The sequence below is a fragment of the Perca fluviatilis genome, chromosome 21 (genome assembly GCF_010015445.1).
Source record: "Perca fluviatilis chromosome 21, GENO_Pfluv_1.0, whole genome shotgun sequence".
Classification (NCBI taxonomy): domain Eukaryota; kingdom Metazoa; phylum Chordata; class Actinopteri; order Perciformes; family Percidae; genus Perca; species Perca fluviatilis.
Genome location: NC_053132.1, coordinates 9,594,365 through 9,619,266, shown reverse-complemented (window position 1 = coordinate 9,619,266; position 24,902 = coordinate 9,594,365). Strand labels below are relative to the sequence as shown.

At 41.0% G+C, this 24,902-nt stretch overlaps 1 protein-coding gene across 2 annotated transcripts in view; it reads right to left on the bottom strand.

Moving 5' to 3' along the window:
* The window catches only part of ttyh2 (tweety family member 2), a 67,356-nt gene that overhangs the window by 25,479 nt on the left and 16,975 nt on the right, over positions 1-24,902 (bottom strand). For both annotated transcript variants that reach the window (XM_039788401.1, XM_039788402.1), the window contains exons 2-5: positions 24,678-24,850; positions 12,197-12,308; positions 4,376-4,596; positions 480-575 (exon numbers count right to left, since the gene is read on the bottom strand). In XM_039788401.1, coding sequence (XP_039644335.1) covers positions 480-575; positions 4,376-4,596; positions 12,197-12,308; positions 24,678-24,850 — 602 coding nt within the window. The remainder of the gene's footprint in view (positions 1-479; positions 576-4,375; positions 4,597-12,196; positions 12,309-24,677; positions 24,851-24,902) is intronic.

Below are 24,902 nucleotides of genomic sequence, written 5' to 3'. Positions count from 1 at the left end.
ATAATGGTGGTAGAAACTCCAATGTAAATGCAGTTTGTCTATTATAAATGAAGTAAAGTAAATGCATCTAGGAGTAACTGAAAGTATAAATGTGGTTGGATTGTAGCTATAAGACAACGTACAAGCAATAATCTAGTGATTTGGAAAAGTGAGCATTTTGTTACAATGTGCATGTTCAGTTCCATGTTGTAACATCTGGACTAATTGAATCTGTAGCAGCTGCTGCAGCAGCACAAATGTGACTACAACTAAATGAATGTTTCCATGCTGTCTCCCAGTTAGTTGGCATTTACTTAAGTCAGCTAATCTCCCAATCAACTCCTTCTTGCATACATCCTGCCACTGCCTCTTCACTCTCTGCCTTTAGGAAAATCACACATTAAAAAAACATAAAGCCGATTACCCCTTTTTTTTGTAAACAAAAAACAGCTATTCCCTCTATAAATAGTTCAGTTTTACAGGGCGTATATTAGACTCACGTTGTTAGCAGCCAGCGAGACTGCTTGGCCAGCCCCAGACAGGCCAGCAGGCAGATGATCAGGTCCAGGATGAGGATCAGCAGGTAGGTGAGCCACCTGCAGAGACAGACAGAGACCATAGACTGTAAAAAAGAGACAGAAAATTAAACTGCTGCTGATGAATGCACGTTTTGGCAATGTAAGAAGAGGGTAAATTCTGGTTGCATGTAGCCTAGTCCAACTTTGTCTGAAATTGAAGACCCACATTTTATGAACATTTTAAAGGGGCGCTATGCAGTTTTGGCAATTTCTTCGCTTTTTGCTCGCAGGTTTCTCTATAGAGCTCCCCCTACAGCTTCGTAATAGATATTTGGCAACACTGTGTAAAAACTTGCTCGGTCAGTCTGCCGTTTCCTCTTTCTCTGTTCCTCCGACAATGCTTTCCTAGCTTTCTGCTTCTTTTTTGCCGGCTCAGCCATGACGATAGTGTGAAAAACTCCATCGCTACCTTGTTCTTATAGCTAGCCGGTCCCTGTATGTGTGCAGTGCCTAAAGCAATTTGTTACATCGCGAAACCGGCCAAAAGCTGCAAGGGTGGTTTTTCCGCTCACAGGCGCTAGGGGGGAGCGAGACGACCACCATTCAACCCGAAAAAAGAGTCATACAACCGTTCCAGTGACTCCGAAGCTGTTCAGTTAGCTTAGTAAAATAAGCTAAATAAAAAAACTGCATAGTTTCCCTTTAAGTTGTACTCTTTTAGCATTATCATTGTGAACTGCATATGTGTCGTGCCATAACACATTTGTTTTTTTTAAAGCACTGTGACTTTAAAAACAAAACAAAAAGCAGTGGGTGTTAAAAACCAGGAGGAGAGAGTATCTCACTTATTTTCACCTCAATAGACACACGCTGTCATCTGAGGTGTGTGTGAGTGTGTGTGTGTGTGTGTGTGTTGATGCTTGAGGGTATAATCCTGTTCAGAATTGCCCTCCTAAGTGTAGCCATCTGTTGTGTGAGCAGTGGTCAGTCTGTGACCGGACACAGAAAGCCTGTCCAGATGGTTAATAATGGATGGACTCAAATCCATATGGTTGAATCTTTTATGCTGTGAAACAAACTGAGGAGAGGGGCAGTTGTATCACTTTTTCACTCTGATTTATCAATCTATACATCTTATTAAAGTCACCTCATTTTCCTCTCCATCAATGTGCATCTTGGTCTCTTTTTGATTCATACCTCCTGCACTCATCACTCCTACATCGTTCTCACTTTGTACATTCTTCTGTTCTTTTTAATTATATCTTTAATTTCCCGCCCATCTGTGTCTCCATCACTCTACAGCATCCTTCTCACATCTCCCTCATCACTCATACACTGCTCTCTGTATTTTTTCCTCCTGTTTTTCACTTTCTTTCATCTCCATCCCCTCTGTCTCGTTCCCTTTCAGCCCCTTTTCTCTCCCTTGCCCTTCTCTCCCTCACCACCACCTCCTTGCTATTTCTTCCTCATTTCATCTTTTCCCCTCTTGGCAGAAGAAGCTGCGGCATCAACATGCACATGGCGGCTCTCCGGTGGCACTGCCACCGTGTTTGTCTGTGTCATCTTCATCCAATTAGAGTCAAACTGAGTACAGCATAGTGGCACGAAGGGATGGGGGGGGATACATTTACAAGTATGTATGATGGAAAAGTGTATGTTCTCAATACATTGTGTCGGATAGCAAGAAGCAGCTTCAAATGTGCTAGCTTCAGTTTGAAAAGTGGATAAGGATTATAGAAATAGCATTTTATTCAACCTTCCACACAGAGAGGTCAGAGATCCCCGTCATCTACCAATAGTGGGTTTTATGGGTTGGCCAGGATCTGGCTGACCTAGGACACACACTCACCAAGGGACCCATAAAATCACACCCCTCTTTTTTTATACCATAAATTTAATTTGACTTTTTTTTATTTATTTTTTTTTACTGATGTGAAACACTGACTTTTGTATTCTGTAAGGCAGAACATGTCAAATCAATTTTTAAAACACTGACTGAAAACCTTTTTCAAAAATGCTCTCAAAAATGATATAAATGAGTTATATAAGTTGCAGAATTCATTTGAGGTGGTTCTGTGTCCCATTCCCAATTCCGCCTGCAGGATTTATTTTCAAGGATAGTTGGTTCCACTTTGCTACATGCTACAAGTGCTAGAAAACCAGAATGTGGGGCACTAACGTGGTAAGGCAGAGAAGTTTTATTTTTTTCGGCCAGAGTCAGATTTGCCAGTATCAAACAGAGATAGATGGACATCTACAACTGGACATAAACATGTATTTAGTTTGTTTAGAGTTAAATAAACTATAAATTATGATGTAAAATAATAAAGATAAATAAAAGTGTATGATATAGTCCAGGAGATATAAAATTTAAATATATACAGAAGAAGCACTGTGACTTGTGAAAGGTAGTTCATGCCACAGTACCACTTGGTGTCAAATCTAGACTTACGAACTGCAAGAGTAAATATCAAATGTATAAAAAAAAAATGTGTTAGAAAATCAACCTGAATAGAACACACATCCGTTAAAGTACCTGAGCCGCAGTGTTTCTAGCTGTTTTTTTTTTTTTCACTGATGTCAACGTCAAAAACTAATGAATGAGAATAGAAAGTATTTTTCTCTTTGTCAGTAACGTAACATAACAAACACTATGAGCACACTTGAAGAGTAGAGTACATTGAAGGTAGGCAGCAAACTCTGACACAACACTTGATGAGTCAAATCAAAAACTTGCAAACACACACACAGACACACACACACACACACACACACACATAAACACACACACACACCCATCCATGCCCGACCACAACTATTTGTTGAGGCATGAGGCAGTGATAATGAGTCATTAACAGCTTACACTGTCTGGCTGTCTGCTCTTGGTTTACCTACTCTATTAGTGCTGAGCTATGTGGGTATTGAATTATCGACAGAGAAGAGGAGTCGCATTACAGATCAATACAAACACACCAGCCTGTCTGTTACTGCAGACTCCCCAGAAATACTATCAAGCCTACACATGGACAAAAAAATTGGCAATGTGCCTGTTTCTGCTCTGAGATGGTAGGAGTGTGAGTTTAACAGTAATGAGACAAGACCTAAGAAAATAGTTCTAAAAGATTCTGGAGTTGTGTCTATCAATCGGGTCTGTAGTGTTGATGCAATGATTGCTAATAATTGCATTGGATTTAATTTTCACACCCAACAAAACTATGTTTGCAAGGGACTTCGCATTTACATAAATGCATGAAACACACACATGCAACCACCTTATTTCATCCCATCCACTAAATAGCATGTGATATATTCAGGTCATAAAGTATGTAACCACCAACACATGAATTATCTATTCAACTGCAAATCACAAGTTGCTCAGGGATTGCTGTCATAAAAGAGACAAGATATTATGAGTTTAAGTGTATTTTGCATCTCTAAGAAGCAAATGTATCTATATTTTACTTTAATTTGTAGTTTTAATATATGATCATAAAAATATGATTGGTCATTCCTGAATCTTAGCCCATGCTCAGACGTCGCTCCCACACAAGCCAAATTATAAATAGCTATATTTATCCAACTGTTCTCTACTGATTTGCTTTTAGAAATGCATGTACATTTTTCACTCCCACAACATTTTGGATGGACTATACCCTTGAAAATATTCATGGAAGACAACATTTTAAGTTTTAAAGAAAATCCACGTCCTGAATTTCCACTTCCGGAATTTCACTCTGGATGTGTTCCATTTTTGGCGATATTCTCGCCCTGTTTAACGGGAAACCTGCACATCTGTAGCATCATCACAATTGTGAGTGAACAGAGCTCCGGGCCACCCGCACTGCACAAGCCAAGACTTGTATTTTTCTGTTCCTCACCTGTAGTACTCTATTTTTGCCGTTTGATCAGCGATAGATGCCAGGTCCACTTTAGCCTCCTCCCAGTCAGGCAGGCCCAGCATCTGTTTGATCACGTTGTCAGCCATCTGCTGCATGAAGTGCAGGGTCTGCACGTAGTCGCCCCGTGTGGCAAAGATCTCGTCCAGTCTGGCGAGGTGCTGGTGCAGGCCGCTCTTCATGCTGCCCATGGTGCCAGTCACCTGGAGGGCAGAAGGGGAAAGGAGGAGGGTGAGATGAATGGTACAGCAGCACTGCTGCTGGGAGTGGATTTACAAGCATTAAAGCTAATGAAGTGAACCATTCTTGAGGCATAGTAATGTGTGCATGGATTAGTAAAAGGGAGTTGATGATTGAGCACCATTCTGGTAACAGTAAGGCACAAGTTTTCTTAAACTGCCAGCAGAATAAAATGCCAGTTTAAGAAGATAATGTTTTCCTCCACCTTTCTACAAAAATTATATTGACAGACTTTTCTTAGTGCTGAACACAGCCTTTGGTCAACTTTTCTGCCTGAGAAAGTTTTCCAGAAAAAAAAGTGACCAAAGGTGAGATGAGCCCAAACCTGGTCTGTGCAGCAGAGCAAAGCAAGGGGGGGCAGTGTTGGAGAGCTGGAATACTGAGTGTGGGTGTCGGTGAAGAGGACCATTTTGAGTAAACAGTTCAGCTTGGAAAACAGCCAACACTAGAGAGCACAGAGGTGAAATACTAGGCTTGCTTGTGCTGGAGATTTGTATTCCACAACTGCTTTTTCCAAAATATATCTCACTAATGAGACCAATAGTTTGTTTACCTGTTTAAGCCATGTTATCATAAATGAAGTAATATATTCACCAGCAAAGGAGAATATGACAAACAAAACAAATATAAACTGACTCATTGACTCATTTCTGTTTTTTTACCTAGTCGGCCAAATACAGCAAGACTGGATTATCTGTGTGGAGTGAACATCTTTTGTACAGGCCCTACCATTTTCCTTAGGTATTATTACTCTGTACTTTGCTCAAAGGGAGAAGTTGTTCACAGGGAAATGGCATTCACAGAGACATCCTGCTATTTGATAATTAAATATGCTGTGTTTGTCAGGCACAGGATTTGCTGAAGCTGAGGCGAAGAGAGGTTGGGTGGATGTAATTAGTTGAGTTTGCATTCTACGTGCGACCTACACAAGATGGCTAGTGGACAGAGTCAGTTGGGCATTGAGCTAAATGCTAACATCAGCATGCTAATAAGCTCACAGTGACAATGCTAACATACTGATCATGTTGAGCAAATCATATTTACCAGGTTCACCATTTTAGTTTAGTCTGTAAGCATGCTAACACTTGCTAATTAGCACTAAACACAAACTACAGTTGAGGCTGATGGAAATGTTAGTTTTGGATTAGTTACAGGATCACCAAAGTTATCATAATGTATCCTCTAGGGACCTTGAATATCTATAGCAAACAGTGTTCAGAATGTTCACCAATGTCATTGTGGTGCTAAAGAAAAAGTCAGGGGATCACCAAAGTCATTAGGATACACCCCCTGGAGACCATGAATGTATGCACCAAATTTAATGGAAATCCATTGAGTTGTTAATGACAGATTACAGTCTGGGCCAAAGCGACGAACGGTCGACAGGCCAACAGTGCCATCCCTAGAGCAACGCTGCTAGCATAGCTAGCTAAACCTGCTCATTGCAAAATGTATTTATGTATGTATGTATGTATGTATGTATGTATGTATGTATGTATGTATGTATGTATGTGTGTGTGTTTGGAAATGAACTAATGTAGTCTTTCTGTACAGAAAAAAGAAAAGAAATTGCTTAATAACAATAGTTTTAATGACAAAACCATTGATCTTTCTTACTTATAGTCACTATGTGTAAATATTTGAAGATTACCTCTGGCGCCCCCAGTGGCAGCATCAAAAAAACACTGGAATTAATTAACTTTAAGCAACGTATAGGGCCCTATCTTGCACCCGGCGCAGCGCAAAGCCCTACGCAAGTGTCTTAGCTAGTTGTCTTACAGGGAGGTGTGTTCAGGTGCGTTCTTGGCATATTGCTATTTTAAGGCAGTGGAAAATGATTGTGCCATTGACCAACAAAAACCCGGTCTAAAGTCAATAACGCAGCATTTCATTGTTATTTTAATGCCTGCTTCACCTCATGGAGTTTTGGTGGCATAGTGCTCGTGCCATATATGATCTGCTCGCGCGCTTTCACTTCACGCACGAGCAGATCAGTTTCTTCTCCTGAAAATCTCTCCTTCCTGATTAGCAAATCCGCCATCATAATAGAAATGCACCAAGGAACAAACGCGCCTGGCTTTAAAAGGGAATGGGAGATGACACTCTGATTGGTTTATTGCATGTTACGCCCAAAACACACCTACGTATGCTTCATTAAGATATTAAGTACAACCCTTTTGAACCATGCGCCTGGCGCACGGACCCTTTTTTCTGCCATTAAGCAAAAGTGGATTTGTACACACCCTAATCGCACCTGTGTCAGGCGCTTCACACCGTGCGCTTAGCTCGATAAAATAGGACCATTCGACTTTTCCAATTATCACTGAGACTGGCTCACCTTTCAACAAACAAATTAGAATTATTTCAAAGTTATAATCACAGAAAGATCCTACACTTAGCGGCTTCGATAGATCAAACTAACAGGCCTGAGGTGCTCTGTAGTTTGTTATCTGATTGTTTATTGATACCACTTCCTCCTCAGACTGAGCAGATGAAATCAGATTTAATCAGAATTGAAAGCATGTATCTGATCCTTGCCTCATGTGTGAGAATCTTATCTTCTAACGCCTGGGGAGACAGCCAATCCAGCTAATCTCTCCTTCGTCTTGGTCTGATCCTTACCGTGTAAGTGATCCGCACCGATCAAGAAGATATGATTCCCAGTCTCATACTTCTTAGTCATTATCTCAGTCTGATGTTTTGGGGGCATGTTGAAGTATTCTCTACCTCACATCTTTTGTTTGGAGCAAAGCTATTTTACTGTGGGATATTCATTTCTACTCACTGAAGGGTAAATAACCAACAAAAAAACATAGGAGATCACAATAAATGATGTAACTTTGACATATGTATGAAGAGTGGCCTTGGGCTGAAAAAAATGACAAAGTGCTGTCAAATAGCAAAAGTTGATTTGAGCATGAGGAAAGGGAAGAAATCATAGATCAATGGGTGTAATGTAAAGGTTCTCGTTTACATGAGCTTGTATTTATTTTTTACCCTAAGCTGTGTGGGGAAGTGGTATGGTCATTTAGTCATGTAGACCAAATAAAAATGCAAAAACACAATTGAAGGGCTGTCAAGAGCATGCCAAACCAACAGGCTGGCAAAATACCTCTAACCTTAAAGCCATGTTCGCCAATCACGCAAGGAAAAAGATCAATCAGAAGATCTGTAGACTAGCCTGACATGGTCCTACTCAGATTCTAGTCAGAATGTACCCGACTTCGAATGTTGTGGGCGGGGCTAAGTTTGGCTGGCAACCAGGCTATGTGTAGACAACAAAATCACTGAAAACCAAGAGTCTGATTATCTTCACCCTGGAAGACGTTTTACAAGAGTTCAATTTTCAGTAACCTTAAACGCAATTGGCACTTGAACCCTAATGCCAAAGCGCATAAAAACAGCTACATTTAAAAAAATACCCATGAACTAGACTAGACCCTAACATCCTTCCATTGGCTCTACGGTCAAATGATACAATCTGATCTCTAATTACATAGAAAAACCTGGTATTTGATTCCGTCTTTCACAAAGGCATAAACTACTACTTATACTTCATAATAATTCATATCAGACCATCTATTTTCATCTAAAAGTTAATACAGGAATCAGGTTTAGAAATAGACTCTCTGTTGAATTATCTATGTGTGTGTCTTACCCGAAACATTACAATACTGCCTGTCAGGCTCTACAGAATATAAATCCCACTTCCTTCATTACAATTGGATCTCTATATTTAAGTCATGTTGGGGCTGGTACACGGACTCAGAGGAAGCAATGTTTCAGTGATGACTCTGGAAGCACGAAACAGAAAGGCTGGAAGAGAATATTTTTAATTTAAGACGGAAACCTCCCAGAGTGTCCATCTCTGAGTTGAAAAGAGAAAATTGCTTGCCAAGTTTGGTTTTCATGTTGTTTCTAAAAGATGTATCACACTCTGCAGACCGGTGCCAGGTTAAGACTGAGCCAGCATCCAAGAATCTTCCATACTATATTCTGTACTCGTCCCGTAATCGCTTGATAAATGAGGACCAATGAGCATATACAGTATGTTCAAGTAAAAAAAAGCTTCAAACATAGGATTAAACCCCTTTCCTGCTCTAACTCATCTCGTCTCTGCTTGTAAGTGGAGAGACTTTTCTTCAATTAAAATTGAATGTGGGAGTTAGAGCGTGAAATGGAACATGGGTCTGAAGTCCCTCAGCAGCTCGGTCACCGCAAAGATAGAGACCATCTTTACCGATGGGTAATGATGCTCAGCAGAACATCTCTTTAAAAATATATTCTTTCCTACCTCCTTTTCCACTCTCAGATACTTGATGACCACAGAGCTTTTAAGAAGTTGCCCTGTGTAGGTGTGTTGCGGGCATTCATCAAGACCTTTAGAAAACCAATGGCCCACGCAGCAAAGTTTGTTAACCAAAGGAAGGAAGCGGGATCATCACTCTAAAAATGGTTTGCTGTGAGTGCTCTGATACAGATGAGAGCGGTTCCAACAACTCAATGAATGTCTCTAGCTTAGTTCTTAAGAGAGCGAGAGTTCACACAGAGGTGAAAGTAGTTTGGCTACAAGGATGACCTTTGGCCCAGCGGCAGTCCTTTCAGCTTTCTCAGAAAAATGTACACAGACATGCATGGTCTTTCTTGTTTTTTAGCAGGTTTCGTCCCACATGAAAGAGAAGCAGGTTATCAGGAGTACTAGGAACGTTTGTCACAACATTGTCTTTAAACTTCTTCCCCAAAAGACAAAAATCATTCAGTTCAGTTTTTCAATTCATAATCGTTCCTTCACCTTATGAATAACTTATTATTTTGTGTTATTACAAAAAATCTTATTAGGAGAATGCTGTCTAAATGTGCATGTTTGCAATCATGTAGTCAGCCAACTTCCAAACCGTGTTTGAGCTCTGGCCAAATGCTCAATGACTAACCCAGACGTCGACCCTGTCCGTTGGCTGACTGTTGGCTGCCAAACCCTCTCACAACACCCATCTCCAAACAATAGAGTTATTATTAGTGTGGCTGGTAAACCCTTCAAATGTCACATCAGTCCCATTACAGCATCGATAAAGCATCCCTGATTGGTCACCTTCCAGATTTAACAGCCCTGTTGATGTTTTTTTGCATCTCTGTTCAAATGTAATGTCTCCAAATTGCACCTCTCTTAGTATGCAAATGTTTTGGTTAATTGATATTCTCAGTAAGCTCGACGGTGTGCGTTCCTGTGTGAGTATGCATGTGTTCATAAACACATCATATGCATATATTCCAGACTGTAACTAATCAAGGTCTCAACAGTAGCAGGGAAAAAAAGCATCTAGTGATAATGAGTCTAACGTCCTTCCTTTCCTCTCTTATATACTCTTTTAGAGTCTTTAGAAGTGAAATCACTTCTTAACTCTCCTGAAGCCGGTGCTAAAAGGCATTTGTGTGGGCCAAAGGGCAGTGAGGCCTTCACTGTCAATGATTTCAATACAGATTTCAATCCAGACTCTGACAATCAGACAGGCTAGCATTGGTCCTTGTTCTTCCCCATCAAACGCTTTTGTCTCCTGGGCTCATGGTTGATTAGGTGGGGGGAGACTGGGAACTGTGTGCGGCACACTGGGCTCTTTGTCCTACTCAAGAACTAGACTTCTTAACAGTCTATAGCTGCTTGCAATGAACTCACTCATCCACACAAACAGGCGAGCACACTCACGCGCACAAGCTTCTAAAATAAAGGCCACCATGTTCAATTATGGGTTTGCACGAGTTCACGCGTCCCAGGAGGATACACTGACAAGCTTTCAGATGAGCTATATGTTAATGATTTCTCTCCTCTTGCTAATATGACTTTGAGAAATGAACGTAGCTAAGTATTTTGCAAGACTAACAGGAGCAATTCATAGAATTTGGACATGACAAAGAGATGTATCTATCGGTCTGTGTTAAGGTAATACAAGCTTAACGTGGTTATATCGATTAAGTGGAATAAATCTATAAAGCAAACAAGTTTACCGGTTATGTTAGCCAGTTAATGCACGTCACGTGAGAACTAATCCCAACTGACAATCTACAGCAGCTCTTCTGAGCTTCCAACATCACTAATCACAGAGTTCTTATATGTTTCCAGTTTCAATTATTGAAGAAGTGCGTCAATCAGTGCCAGCTAAGAACTACTCTCTATTAAAATCTGAGAACGTATTCCCTCATCATCAGCGTAAGGAGTCCTAACATAGTGCTGTGGGCTCTATACCCTATCAGCAAAGTGTTTGAGACCATGTTGAGTCACCGCACTAAGTGGCTCACATACCACCACATTAATCTCCACTAACGCAGATGGAGACTTAATCCCTACTCTTCGACAGCAAGTCACCCAGAGTGTCTGCCCGCGCTTCCACGCCATCACAGGACCACGGCTGGTCACACACAGCTGATGTGTACCAACACTACATCGGAAAAGGCAGTTATAGGGTTTGTCACAGTTTCAAGTCAAGTCTCAAGTTAATCTTTAGTTAAGTCTTAAGTAAAGTCTCAAGTCAGTATGTACAAATCTAAAGTCAATCCGTACAAGTCTTAAATTAATCTCCACCAGTCTCAAATTAATCTTTACAAGTCTCAAGTCAATTTGTACAAGTCTTAAGTCGAGTATCTAGGGCAAACTGTACAAGTCCCAAGACAGGACTTGAGACAAACTGCACAGGTCTCGTTCAGTCAAGAGAAGTCTCATTTCTTACGTCTTCTCTTTCAGGTCTCTATTGATTCTCAAATGATAATTTTTGCGACAAAGGTCTGACTCATGCCAAAGTCTCATGTGTACAGCTAGTACAACACAATACTGTCGATTGCCAAGCCAAATTGACCAAGTACTTATGCTAATAGTGTTGACAGGTAATTAACTTTATTATTACTTCAAAACATTGTTTTAAACATTGGGGAGAACATATCCAACTGTTTTGACTTCTCTGAGTGTGACTCTCGACTGAAAGGAGAAAAATGCCTTGTCATTACTGGGAAATTTGTGGGACAGCGAGCTACATTTGGGTTTTTGATGGGAAGTGAGGCAGATAAAAATAGAAAAGGATCATGCAAACATACTGAGCTAAAGTGAGCACAAGAAAGACACAAGGGCGATGCTTTGTTCCTGCTGAGGCCACAGCGGCAGGAGGAAGGCGGAGCAGGGAGGGTGAGAGTGTGTGAGTTGTCTGTCTGGGAGCAAAGAGTTTTTGTGCGGAGGAGAGGCTGTCAATTTGTGTGTAGCGGTAAACAGCCATAAAAAGACAATAAAAAACATTTAAAGGCATACTAAATTGAGTCCTCTGGGCTTTCCTCCTGTGTGTGTTTGTGTGTCTGAGTACATCACAAAGCATCGCTGAAGCCTTCACTCAGAGCTGTTTGTTTCTAACTAGATGGGTCTCTCATCTATAAACTGTACTTCTTACGAAATAGCACAAACTAAAAGTTTTTAGTTAGTTTTAAAAAAAAAACTTAAAACAGGATGCCACTCAGTTCACCAAGGGACATTAAATGTTTATGTGTAGGACACATTCATCATATGACATATATATATGTTTTACCTACCAGACTGTCCACGCCACCCAGCGTGTGATTGACGTTGTACAGGGAGTAGGTCAACTGGTACACGCCGTCATTGGTCTCACTGTTGCCATAGAAACCCACACCCACTGCAATGCTGTAGAGAGAGGAGGCATAGAGGGACAGGTAAGCCTTTGATGAACTGAATGAGAGGAGCGGGGAACAACATCAGCGCTGCATGGCTTGTAAGTCCTGTATGTCAGAGCAGAGGTGATGTCTTTCTCAGTCACTGAGGTTTCTCAGTTATTAGAACCTTTGTTTAATTAGGAAATGAATGCAACCTAAACAAAATATGGATTTTCTGTCTGTTCTAAAACACTGTGCCATCCTGCGATAGAGTTATACTTCCTACAGGGAGTGTGGCACAACAGAAAACAGCGCCTACACAACATGTTGTGAATAATTCATGGGATCTTTTTCGCCCTGGCATTTGGGTATTATCATAAAGCAGTATCATCAGTTTCTCCATCAACCCTGGCTTTTGGATAAGCAGGGGAAAAAAATGCAAAAGGTAATGAGGCACAGTCTCTGAATGGAGAAGGAAATGTTATTTTGTCTATTCAACAGTTAATTGCCAAGGTGAACGCAGTCATCCAAACAGAATGAATGACAGTGGATTGAAACGTTGCCATGTGTGTGTCTTAGGGATTGCATCTTGGAAGCTTCACACACAATTAAGGTTATGAGAAGGATAAAATTACGTTCATTCAGAGTTTGCGCTTCTTCCATAAAACTTGTCTGTGCTGCACCACCATGTCCTCTCCCTCTTTTACTTGTTGTACATTGTTTTAAGAAATACACAAAGATAAGTGACAGAAACTGAAATCTGCATGCAGAAAACCTATTTTTTATGGACATATTTATGCAAACCTCAGAACTGAATGGTTCAATACTGAAGCAAAAAATAAATATACTGTATCTATAAAGCACTGGAGCTGCGAGAAACTGTTCAGATTTCTGTGTTCACTTATGTAAACAACACTTCTTTGAACCAGAAATGATACAATACAGGGTTTTGGAATGTGTGTGCATAATTTGACACTGCTTTTGCATATTCAGTCATCCAAGGATTTTAATTTGTTCAGCTGGAGCATCAGCACAAACAAAATAACCATGAACACAAACGCACACTCCTAAGCAGTCTCTCTAAGTTTCTTTTGTCCCCAAAGTGCTGTAGCCTTTAGGGCTGTCCTCGACTAAAGAAATTCTTAGCCGACTAACACTTATACGATTTTGTCGACTAATCGATTAGTTGATTTAATTGTCAGAGCTGTGCGCTTTGAGAGGTGGTTAAGACTAGAAAAGCACAATATAAATGTAGTTAATTAACCATCTGTAAAACTGAGTTTCTCCACAATTAATCCTGCAAAAGCAACACTTTAAATCTTGTTGTGTTTACCATAAATGTGCTCATAAGTTTCTTGGAAATGAGTAATTAAGCATGAATAAGCATAAAAAATGACTTATCAACTAAAGAAATCTTAGTCGACTAAGACCAAAACGACCGATTAGTCGACTAATCGACTAAAAGGTGGCAGCCGTAGTAGCCTTGTTCTGTTATATGATGGGATTTGAAAGCAGCTACAAGAATCTCTTGCGTAGACAATGATGTCTATGTTACGTTAGGGACGAATTAGTCTCGCTTTGCCAGACCATCCACACGCTGCGGAGCGGAGGAGGGCCTGGCTAGTCTACACAGCATTCCAGGATGGGAGTAAAACGTGCTCTGGTTTATTGGCATTTCTTTAAACCAATCACAATCGTCATGGGCGGCGCCAAGCTCCGCACGGAGCCGCTGTAAAATAGTTGTGCGAGAGAAAACTCAGATTGGACAGATAGTCTAGCTAGCTGTCTCAATTTACCCTGCAGAGATCTGAGGAGCAGTTAACCATAGTCCTCAGAAATCCACCGAAGTTTAAAATGCCAACACAAAGAAAGCGGAAGGAAATGGACATCGGCGAAAATACATGCATCCGGCGGAATTTCCTGCCGGAAGTGGAACGTCAAGGATATAGACTAGGGACGAATGAACAAACAACAATCCCAGTGCAGTACAATGCCAAGGTTTTCCCGCTGTGTTTTTAAGTTGAGGCCGTAAAGGCCGTAAAGTGACTGTTATATGTAAGGTGTTTGGCTCAACCATTTCACAGTCACACAGCACACTAAATTGATCATCAGATGAGAGGCAGTCTGGAGCTGTAATACTCAAGGGATGAAGGCTTAGCACCTCGGCTGACATATTTCCTGGGGGGGGGCTCTCAATACACAGAGTCATCAAGTACACCATAGCTACCTCCATTGCAATCCAATTCAACAGCCCTGAAGTAAATCCTACTTTCATGAAACATTTTATGTTCAGAAGTGTTGATTCAGCTTAAAGGGATACGCCACCGTTTGTTGAAATAGGGCTTATCACGGTCTCCCCTAGCTGTAGACAGGTGGGCCAACGAAATTTTTTGTGCATGCATTGTTTAAGTCCGGTGCAACACCAGCAGCGCCCCCGCTAGTTAGCTTGGCGTAGTGAATGGAATCCTATGTTGCCAGTTAGCATGTTGTGAGTAAAAGTGAGCCAACAAAAGACAAAAAAACAACCTAATAACTTGCACTTAGACAAAAATACGTTGGCCCACCTATCTACAGCCAGGGTAGACCGTGATAAGCACTATTTCAACAAACGGTGGCGTATTCCTTTAACATGGCTGACCAATTGAGGGAAAAAGCCATTGTAAAGTGTCTTAGTAAAAGGTCTTTGGCCAACCCGTGCCTCCAGAGCAGATTCAATGGAAGAGATTCTCCAAGTGAAACTCTACTAGATGGATGAACACCATGATGCCTCATTTGGTGTTTTGGTGAAGGTGGTGCAGAGTGCTGTCTAACATGTTGCTCCAAAAACTCTGATGAGTGTTTAACTGGTTTGAAATCTAGTGACCGCGTAGTACATAATTCACCATATGTCCAAACCCTCGTTCTTTATCCACAAGCATCTGTATTCATTGTTTGCCCACCCATTTATGCAGGTTTATCCTTCAATTTACGGCTTGTCTGTATGTGGTCATTTTAGAAGCTGTGGTTTTGTGGAGCTGTTGAACTGTACTGCATTATATCTAAAGGTGTTTCTTGTTTCTTACGCTGACACTTCAGTTTTGACTCAGAGCTCACTAGACCAATGCCAGTCAATAAAAAACAGGGAGGAACATACTGCTTAACTGGGTTCTGATTAACTCGATTGAGCAGATGCAGTGTGTGGCTATTTGACTGGATGATTTATTATAGATCGATATTTTTATACCTCATTAACTCTACAAGGTTTTATGAGCGTGGTTGCCTATTCACTTATCTAATAAACCATGAAACATCAAAACAGAAATCTCTGATCTATTAATCGCTGCATCCAATTATAGCTATCCCACAATTTATTTCAACCACGTGTCTATTACTTGATACATCAGCTGTTTGTGTGCTACTTTTAGCTATCTGTTTCAACCATTTATCCATTAAACTAATTAATGATATGACATGATATGATATGACATGATAGGAGACATAGCATGCTCATTTTCAGGTTCAAACTTTTATTTTGTGTTTCTACTAGAACATGTTTACATGTTTTATTGTTTAAAAAAACACATTATTTTTCTTATACTATGTGTCTAAATATACCTGTATTTAGCCTCTGTCTGAAACGCTCAGTTTTAACACCAGTCTCTTAAAGCCCCCCCTCCCAAAAAAGCCCAGTCTTCTGATTGGCTTGCGAGAAAAATATGGCGCACCTGAAGGGCTTGTTGAATCCCATGTTTCTTGATCTTGGCAGACCAGAATAAACTGTCTGTCTTATTTCACAGCATTAGTAGGCACTCCAGACACCCAAATGTGTGTGCACAAGCACTGAAAAAGTGAGTTTTTTATTATACTAAATGTTTACTTTAAAGCTGACTCCACATCAGTTTATGTTTATTTTTTTATTCAATTTGTGATTTCTCCTCAATAATCTTTCCACCTATCCCAAAGCAACTGCAGCAGTACCCTCTGGTTGCTTTTAACCACCACTGTCCCGTCACACAATGTGCTCCAGATGAAGGCCAGAGGCAGGTCAGGTCAGTACCAAAGGGATAATAAGCAGGAGTCAGCCTAATTGAGACGTGAAAGCAGTCCCCTTAACCTCGCTGCTTCCCCTGACTCCTCCTTGATGCTCCAGATAAGTGTTAAGCAGAACAGAGAGACTGTAAATCCACGGTTAACAATGCTTCCTGCGACGTTTGTCTGTAATCACTAAAGTCTGGCAGAGCTGTTGGAGCTGTGCAGCAGTGTGGCGGTAGATGCTGAGCGCAGGTGGAGCAGAACAACAGGGCTGTTTTGCTAATCAGTACAACAAGGACTCAGCCTCATTAACTGACCCCCTGCAGGTAAAACCACCCCCTCTGCATATTTTAATAGAACCCTCAGGGAGGAGATTGGCGAAATGGAGGAGGGCATACATTTAAGACAGAATAGACATGAAAAAAGCATCAGTTTGGAGAGAGACAGCAAGAGACAGATGCAGACAGACCAAAAGAGACAGACAGTGATACAAACAGACAGTACACACAGAATATATGGAGGCAGCGAGACAGACTGTTCACAACCAATAATATGACACAGAAGTAGAGAGAGAGAGACAATAGAACAAACAGAGCAAAACAGAGCAAAACAGAAAACATATAGTAGAAGATTTGCCTTGCTTCATACCCCCACATTAAATACTAATCTACTGATAATGACACATATGCTAGTACACTTTATTTGCAGTAAATGTATTGGGTAAAAGTAGCAGGGCGAAACATGGACTTATTTGAACCGTGCAAGTGTTTAAATGGTAGAATCTAATTAATATAGGAAAACTGGGGACAGAAAGGCATGTGCAATGAGAGAGAATATCTCTTGTTTTCTACCCCTTCCAGTTCCATTAGTGCTGCTCCTTTAAATATCTACAGTCTAATTCAAAGAGAAAGAATAACATAGATCAGAGTGGGCATGCACTGAGCAAAGGTCCAAACTGTCATGTTGATAAATGACAAAGTGGATAAAAGACATCGAGGGGAATTCAGAAAAGGAAGCAAAAGCTTCAGCCTGCAGCAGAAAAATGCCCACGGCCACTATTAATAGACTCAGACATGTTTGAATATTTGAGATTTTGCCCCAAAATGGCAGCAATGACTCTCCTGAGATGACAAATATAGACATTTAATATTTTACTTCCTTAGGGACTGTTCGTTATTTATTTAAGGGGCCAGAGGAGTTTTGGGACCTTTCGTCAAAAAAGACTTGACCCTCCCTTCGCCGACAATACATTTTGTGTGACCCTCCAAAATGATTAGGAAATGAGGCATGACCCTCCCCAACATTTCATTGATGCTTTCTATACTGGTTTGCGCTTGGAAAAGAGGTACAGATGCCCATTGTTTGTTTACAGCTATGAGATACGCGGCTTAACCTCTGCTTTCTCATCTTACGCATTGTGGAAACACAATAAGCATGGAAACTAAATGCACACTTCCTGCATTACTGCATTACTTCAAATACTAAGTTACTCTTCTAGTAAACTAGTATTCACATGAAATAAAACAATAAAACATTGAGACCACTCAACAAAGCATACTGGGTAATAATCAATCGCCAATTGCGGCACGGCTGTCTTGGAATGCAACAATCAGTGTTCGACCTAGTCACATTCACCAGCCATCTCCAAACAGGTGAACGAGGCCTCTCCACTTCGCCGTTTAAACAAAGTGGAATAAACGTATAAAAGTCCAAATATACACAAAACATGCAATCAAGTTGACATCAAATTTATACACATGGCATTTAGGAAACCTTTATGGCAACGTTGGCACGGCAAGATGTCCAGAGTAGTGCAACAGTAATTTTCTTTTTTTGCGTCCTACTGCTCCCATCGTCAGCCAGGTAATATTTTTTTTACTAAAGCAGTATATGAAATCAGATGGATTACCTACCACCATTTAGTTGTTTTGTGTTATTTAACATATTTATAAAATATCTGGTCATGCCAAACGTAATCATTTTTTAAACAATGCAATTACTTGTTTCAGCCACCAGGGGGGCAGTGCTCCTCTTGCCCCCAGAAAACTCCACGTATGCGATCAGACCCATCTGCTAGGGTGCTGATGGGGGGCCGAGACTGAGAGCTACATGGAAGAATATGCACCAAACAAACCACTTTGAAATGTTGCTCTTTTCATGAATACAAAAGTTGGGTGACCCCCCTCCCAGAGTAAAAAATGTTGGGCGACCCTCCCCACAGCAAAGAATAAAAAGACATGACCCTCCCCTATTTTCCTCCGGTGGTCCATTCCATAAATACCGAACGGTCCCTTAAGTCTCAGCAAGGGCCACCCAAAAACAACCTAATATGCAGTAGGCCTACAAAATAATAACACAAATAGCTCCTTCCTACATTTTTCAGGCACACATGAGCTAGAAAACTTCAAAAATAGCCAATTTAGGGCCTGAGATGAAGAGTTATAAACTGGAGTTACTAAAAATACATGACCCCAAAAAAGTGAATGAGGGCTTTAGAACAGGACTGCTGCAATGCTTTAATTGCTGATATTGTAGGCATGCTATACGAATGCTTCTTGTGTGCCAAAGCATTTCTGTATGAGATCCAATGGAGGACACCGATATCATGTAAACAGACAGCTCTCTTCCTTTCTTTCTCTCTCCCTTTCTTTGTGTGTCCTCCATTCTCATTTTCGCTTGGCAACCAATACCTATCACAATAAACAAATACAAATAAATATTTCAAGTGTCCTTGAAAGGAGAATAACTTGAACCATTTGCATAAGCAGTGAAGATACTGCTGCCTGTAAATTAAACTCCTAAACTCCTCCATTTCATACCTCTTTCATTAAACGTTTTTCAAAATTTGAATATATATGCTGATTTTTATCACTGTCAAAAAGACAAGAACGTATAGTTATTGGTAAAACATCCCTTGCACAGCTTACAGTAATAAGAACAAGCCTTGTTTTGGAAATACTTTATTATGGTCATGCCTATTAAGCAAAATTGGATTTCAATTTGAAGCCTGAAAACAATCTAAAATAGTACTTTTGTGTGTTCCATTTAACTCGGAACTTGGAAGCCGAAGCTGGGAATTATGTCACACCCGAGTTGAATGCATTCCATTTACAAGTCGGATTTTCATTGTTTTCATTAGCTCTAGCCATTAGCCATTGTTAGCAAGGCCAGTTTATAACAATGCATTACACTGTTTCTTGTGCATACAAACAGCGTAACAATACGTCCACAGATATGTTAGCACTGCGTGTATGACTGAATTAGTGAGACACAAATAACACAGAAGTGCTTATAACTGTATGTTACTACAGCTTTCACAATTGTTGATACACGGAGCAGCCATGTTGGATTTTCAGCTCAGGGCACTCCGTGGTTGCCCGAAAATCTGACTTCCGAGTACAAATGGAATGCACTATAAATCGTAATCTGGAAACAGGGTTAAGGTTAGGGTTAGGTGCCTTGAAGTCAACGGTCGCAGCGCTGCCTTGAAGTCGAATAGGCAATGGTTATGGTTAGGGTTAGGGTTAGGGTTAGGTGCCTTGAAGTCAAAGGTCGCAGCGCTGCCTGGAAGGAGACGTTGGGGGCTTAAAACACCATTGAGCGAAGATGTGTAGTATTTTATGTATCAGAATGTTTAAGCAACACGTAAATAGCTCTTTCCAGTATTTGCATGACAACGAGGAAGAAAGTAAAGGGATCAGGTGAGCCATGAAATATGATAGGGAACTAATTATTCTGATTATTCCCGACACCACATAAATGCAACACAAATGCCCTTTCTCGCAATGTTAAGTTTCATGAAAATCGGCCCAAAAGGTTTTCTGTAATCCTGACAGACAAACAGACAAACAGAGCCAAAAACATAACCTCCATGGCGGAAATAACTATTATAGTAATACACAAACTGTAAACTATCATGGTTACTATATTCTATTTTACCGGTGTGTTGGTTAGAGTCCAGATATCCTCAGCATGAGCAGAGATGAGTGACATCTGCTCTAGTTTTACCAGTGTTAATTAGGATGGACATCACAGCATATCGGCTCCAGCCACTGTCAAACATGATTAAAGTGGAGGGCGGCAAGACTTTAAGCAGAGACAAAAGGAAGGGGGGGAGGGGGGACAGGGAAAGGAAGTAAAAGGAAAGAGGACATAGGCAAAAGAAGTGACGAGTAAATTAAAGGTGAAAAGAGCAGCTGGACTGATGAGATTAAAATGAAGCCTTCTTGTTCCCAAGGCAAATTCAAAACCCACTGGACAATCACTCCATATTTCCCGTAGATTGACATAATCAAAGTTGGGAATCACATGAAGGAGCGTTGATTTCCCACTGGATGTTTCCTCTTACTTCATCTCAAAAACTCTTACAGCTTATCAAGTCGGGCCATGCAAGCTCTTCAAATCTACTCCAGACCAAAGCATGGCACTCTAATGGGATTACTATTAAGCAAAGACATATGAAACTCTTAATTTTGAGATAGGCACACATGACATATTTTATAATACTCAAGGTATATTTCCAACTTGAAGCTTGAACTGCTAGCCTCGTGAGACCGTCCTGATCTCGCGAGCTCCAGTTCCATTCACAGATCAGTCTGGCATCTGGAGAAAGAGAAAATTTGAAGCCGTTCGCCAAAACGACCGACCAATCAGCGTTGGTTTTGAGGCGGGTGTGATGCAATGAGAAGCGACTGTTCAGTCTAAACAACATGGCAGCTTCCACGGATGAGATGAGCGTAGCTATCGCACAAGTTTTATCCAAATTAGGAAGTATTCCTTCATTGAAAGAAGAGCAAAAAACGGCACTGGAGGCTTTTCTCGGAGGAAAAGATGTTTTTGCTCTTCTCCCGACTGGTTTCGGCAAGAGTTTGATCTGATTGGTTGATTTGGCTCGTCTATCACCAACATAAGTGGTGATAGACAGATGGTTTATCCAATCAGCTAACCAGTATTTTCGCCACCTTCCCAAAAGTTCTCCAATGGAAAGAGTCAGGTTATTGAGTTGCTCCACAGAAGTGAAGACCAGACAGATGATAAGATTATCTTTCGAGGTTAGATCTAATCCACCACCCAGGCAATCAACTCATCAAACTCGTCAAGTTAAACCGCAACAATTCTCACATTCTCGCTCTCCCATCGCGTAAAATACGGACGCTTGGTCATGTGCCTTTGGCGTTTGTTATTTGCGCTAAAAGTGCGTCCTTTGGCATAAGCTGCTGCTCTGCCCGGTGCGTCCAGGCGCTGAAGGGTGCTTTTTGCGTCGTATCTGACGCTGAGAGCCACTGCCCAAGCAGCCTTATTTTACAAGTTGGGAGTGAGAACGGGTTGACTGAACAAGACTCGAATATACTGTATGTTATTATACACAACAGTGCCCATAGTCCTTGGCTTCTTCTAGTAGTTATATTCACTCTTCTAAATTTTGAGTTCGCAACATACATCTTTAATGTGAGGAGGACTGCCACTTCTGAGTCACTCTACATTTTAAGAAACTGCACATGAATAATTAAATAAGGCGTAATGAAGACTGGTTGACTGGGTGGGAACAGAAGCCATTTGCAACCACTGAATAAATGTGCGACATCAAGCTAAGTGTTATATGATTAGTGCTTTGGTGCTGTTTTGTCAGAGTCGTGATTCGAAGGTAATTTGACGTGCAGAATGTCCGTCATCGTGCTTTTAGTAACCAGCGTTCGGCTTAGAATTGAGGGGGTTAAATATTTCAAATGCTTACCTTTTCTCTTTTTTTTAAACAGCATTATGCATTTATTTTCTCCCTTTTTGCATTTACACTTTGCATTCAACAGATGTGGGCAGTGGCGCAAAGATATGACAAAAGAAAGGGGATGCAAATGATTGGTGTGATTCACCCACAGGTGGTACACAACACAAGCTTTCGCCTGCAGTGCTGAGCTTTCATAGCCTGGTTGACACCAGACCCTTCTCAGTTGTAACTGAGAAAGGGCAAGGTCTGGGCATTCATTCGCAGCTCATTTCCAATGGGGCGTCACCAACGGTTGCCGCTCAAATGCCTCTGGGTACACTGGATAGTCCTTCAACCAATCAGACCAACAATCCGGGTGACGCAGCAGCGACAGCGGCATCAACGGGTTGCTGCGCTTCGGTGGCCGTCATGTTGAATGTAAACAAAAAGCTGCTCGTCGTCGCTGCGCTATCGTCATCGTGTAAAGCCCGCCTCAACGGTTGATTTGGAAAAATTGAAAATGGGCTTGAATGGGCTCTTGGCCAGACTGACTTACAGAGCAAATCTCAAATTTGCCAGAAGTTCGTCAGGGTTTTCCCAGGCTAGAGCTTTCAGGATATCCATTTAACAATTAACCGTGTTTAGATGTACGATAATGCCCGAGGCTTAATTTAATATTACTGACTGGTTGCTAAACATTACTGTCACAAGGTTCAGAAAAGTAACCCCTGCTCTGGCAACAAATTCAATTAGCTACTTTGTGAAGAAAAGCACATCTCATTGACTGGCTTAATGGGTTCTTCTATCTGGTGAGGTAAGTGCTTTCTGTGTTGCATCAGTCCGTGTGTTTTTGGTAACTTTATAACAGGCTGTAAGCGAACCTTTGCCCCTATAGTTTGTTGGTGTTCGTGTTTGTCAGCAGTGTGGATTGGAAGAGTTTGACACAGCAGCAGATTGTTAACAGACTGAAAAGTTGGATCCAGGTAAAAAGAAATAATGAACTGCTGCAGGTTGAGTGCGCACCAGCTAAAGGCTATAACACTGATACCATTCATCTTTATCGCAGCTAAACATAATATCATTTCACATCAGGAAAGTTCCACTTGATGAGATCCAGCAGCCTCCAGCAAAAACAAATCAGATCTTACTGCACCGCTCCTCCACTGTTAGATCGAAGGGGAAACACTGGGTCAGATATCATCTTAAAATAAGAAACATTTCCCCTCAAAAATAGTCTCATTTGAAGCATTTAACTGGTTTAATTCCTCATACATAAGATATGATAGTTAAGCTTGACATTTTTTATTTGTTCTGCCTTGTGATGGTGACACCAGATCTTTGCTAATGGGACTAATGGAAATTTTACTCACCATTAGTAACCTGTCACCTGTTTTCCATTATTTGTGCTGCATTATACAGCACAAACATTTTTTTTTTTTATAGAAGCCAAATAAATAGGCTACGCTTTATACACTTTACAGTCTGCGAGTTCAGGCGAGCGTTAAGCTGGAGGGAAATGTTATTTACAATCCATTATCATTTCTGAGCTGCACTTAGTTTCAAAACCTGTATAATATTCCTATGAAAACGTATGTTTTTCAAATAATGTATATATAATCCCTGAAATATTTGAAATATATTCCTACAACATGTCATGATGTAGCTCTGTCTTATCTTCTCTTGTTTTCTCTACATTAGCTTGCGCTTTATGTAACATACAGTGACAACAGAGAGATTATTGCATTTGTTATATCATGTTTTCTCAGTTGGTGCATCCTTTCCAGAGGTTCAATGCATCATTGTGAAGAGATGTGTCTGCTAGTTGGCTGCACAATCACACTTACATATCGTCAGCAGAATATTCATAATACACCCAGATCAGGATGGCTTCTCCCACGCCGCGATGACGGGGCCTCAGAGACAGAATGCTAACAGATTGTTTAATGCCAGTTTAAACTCAACCCTGGTGAATTCATTTGTTTTATTTCTTATTATTTTGAATATATACCCTCAAACCCGAGCTTCCTATAAGGAGATGCTCTGAAAAAACCCATGCCCAGAAAACCCCGCTTGTACAAATATCAAAAACGTCCCCTCTTTTGTGCATTTGATGTCTGGTTTTTCATCCACAAATCATACAGAAATGTGAAAAGGGTAAGGGTTATCAGAGAGATTTCATCCACATCAAGAACATCGACATTTCACCAGGGTAAAAGAGACAGAGCCGAGTCACAGATCGAAGACTGATCTCATCAAAAGGAAGAGAATAAAGACGACTGATGCTTCTGTGAACCAAAATCACAAGTATCTGCAAAACTGCAAATAGAAGCATAGGGTATTTCAAAAGAGAGGTGGCCTAAAGGGCATGTAGACAAGAAAGAGAGACGTCTGAATACCTCAGGCAGGCAGACAAACAGACATAATACTGTATGTCTGTTTGTCTGCCTGCCTGAGTATGGACATATAAACAGAGACGCACTACGAACTATAATAACTTATGGATCTCATGTGGGAATGCAGAATGTGCAGAAACAGACAACATCACGCCACTTACAGCTTCACCCCGTTAGGAATACTGAATGACCAATAAAGAAAATGGGGAAAACAGACATCCACAGAGAGCGTGTGTGCGCACTGTAATCAGCAGTTAGTCGTAACATCTTGTCTGGGTCTCGATTCTCTCACCATGTGATGAGGCCGGCGGTGACAGCGGACCAGGTGACACAGCAGGAGTTGGGCTTCTTGCTCTCCTCCTCTTCTTCTTTGTGGCAGCAGCACAAACAGCTCAGGTAGATGGCCAGACACAGCAGGTTGAGGCCGAGCCCCGCAGCTGCCACACAGCCCAGGAATATGAGAGACTGCAGAGAGAGAGAGAGAGAGAGAGAGAGAGAGAGAGAGAGAGAGAGAGAG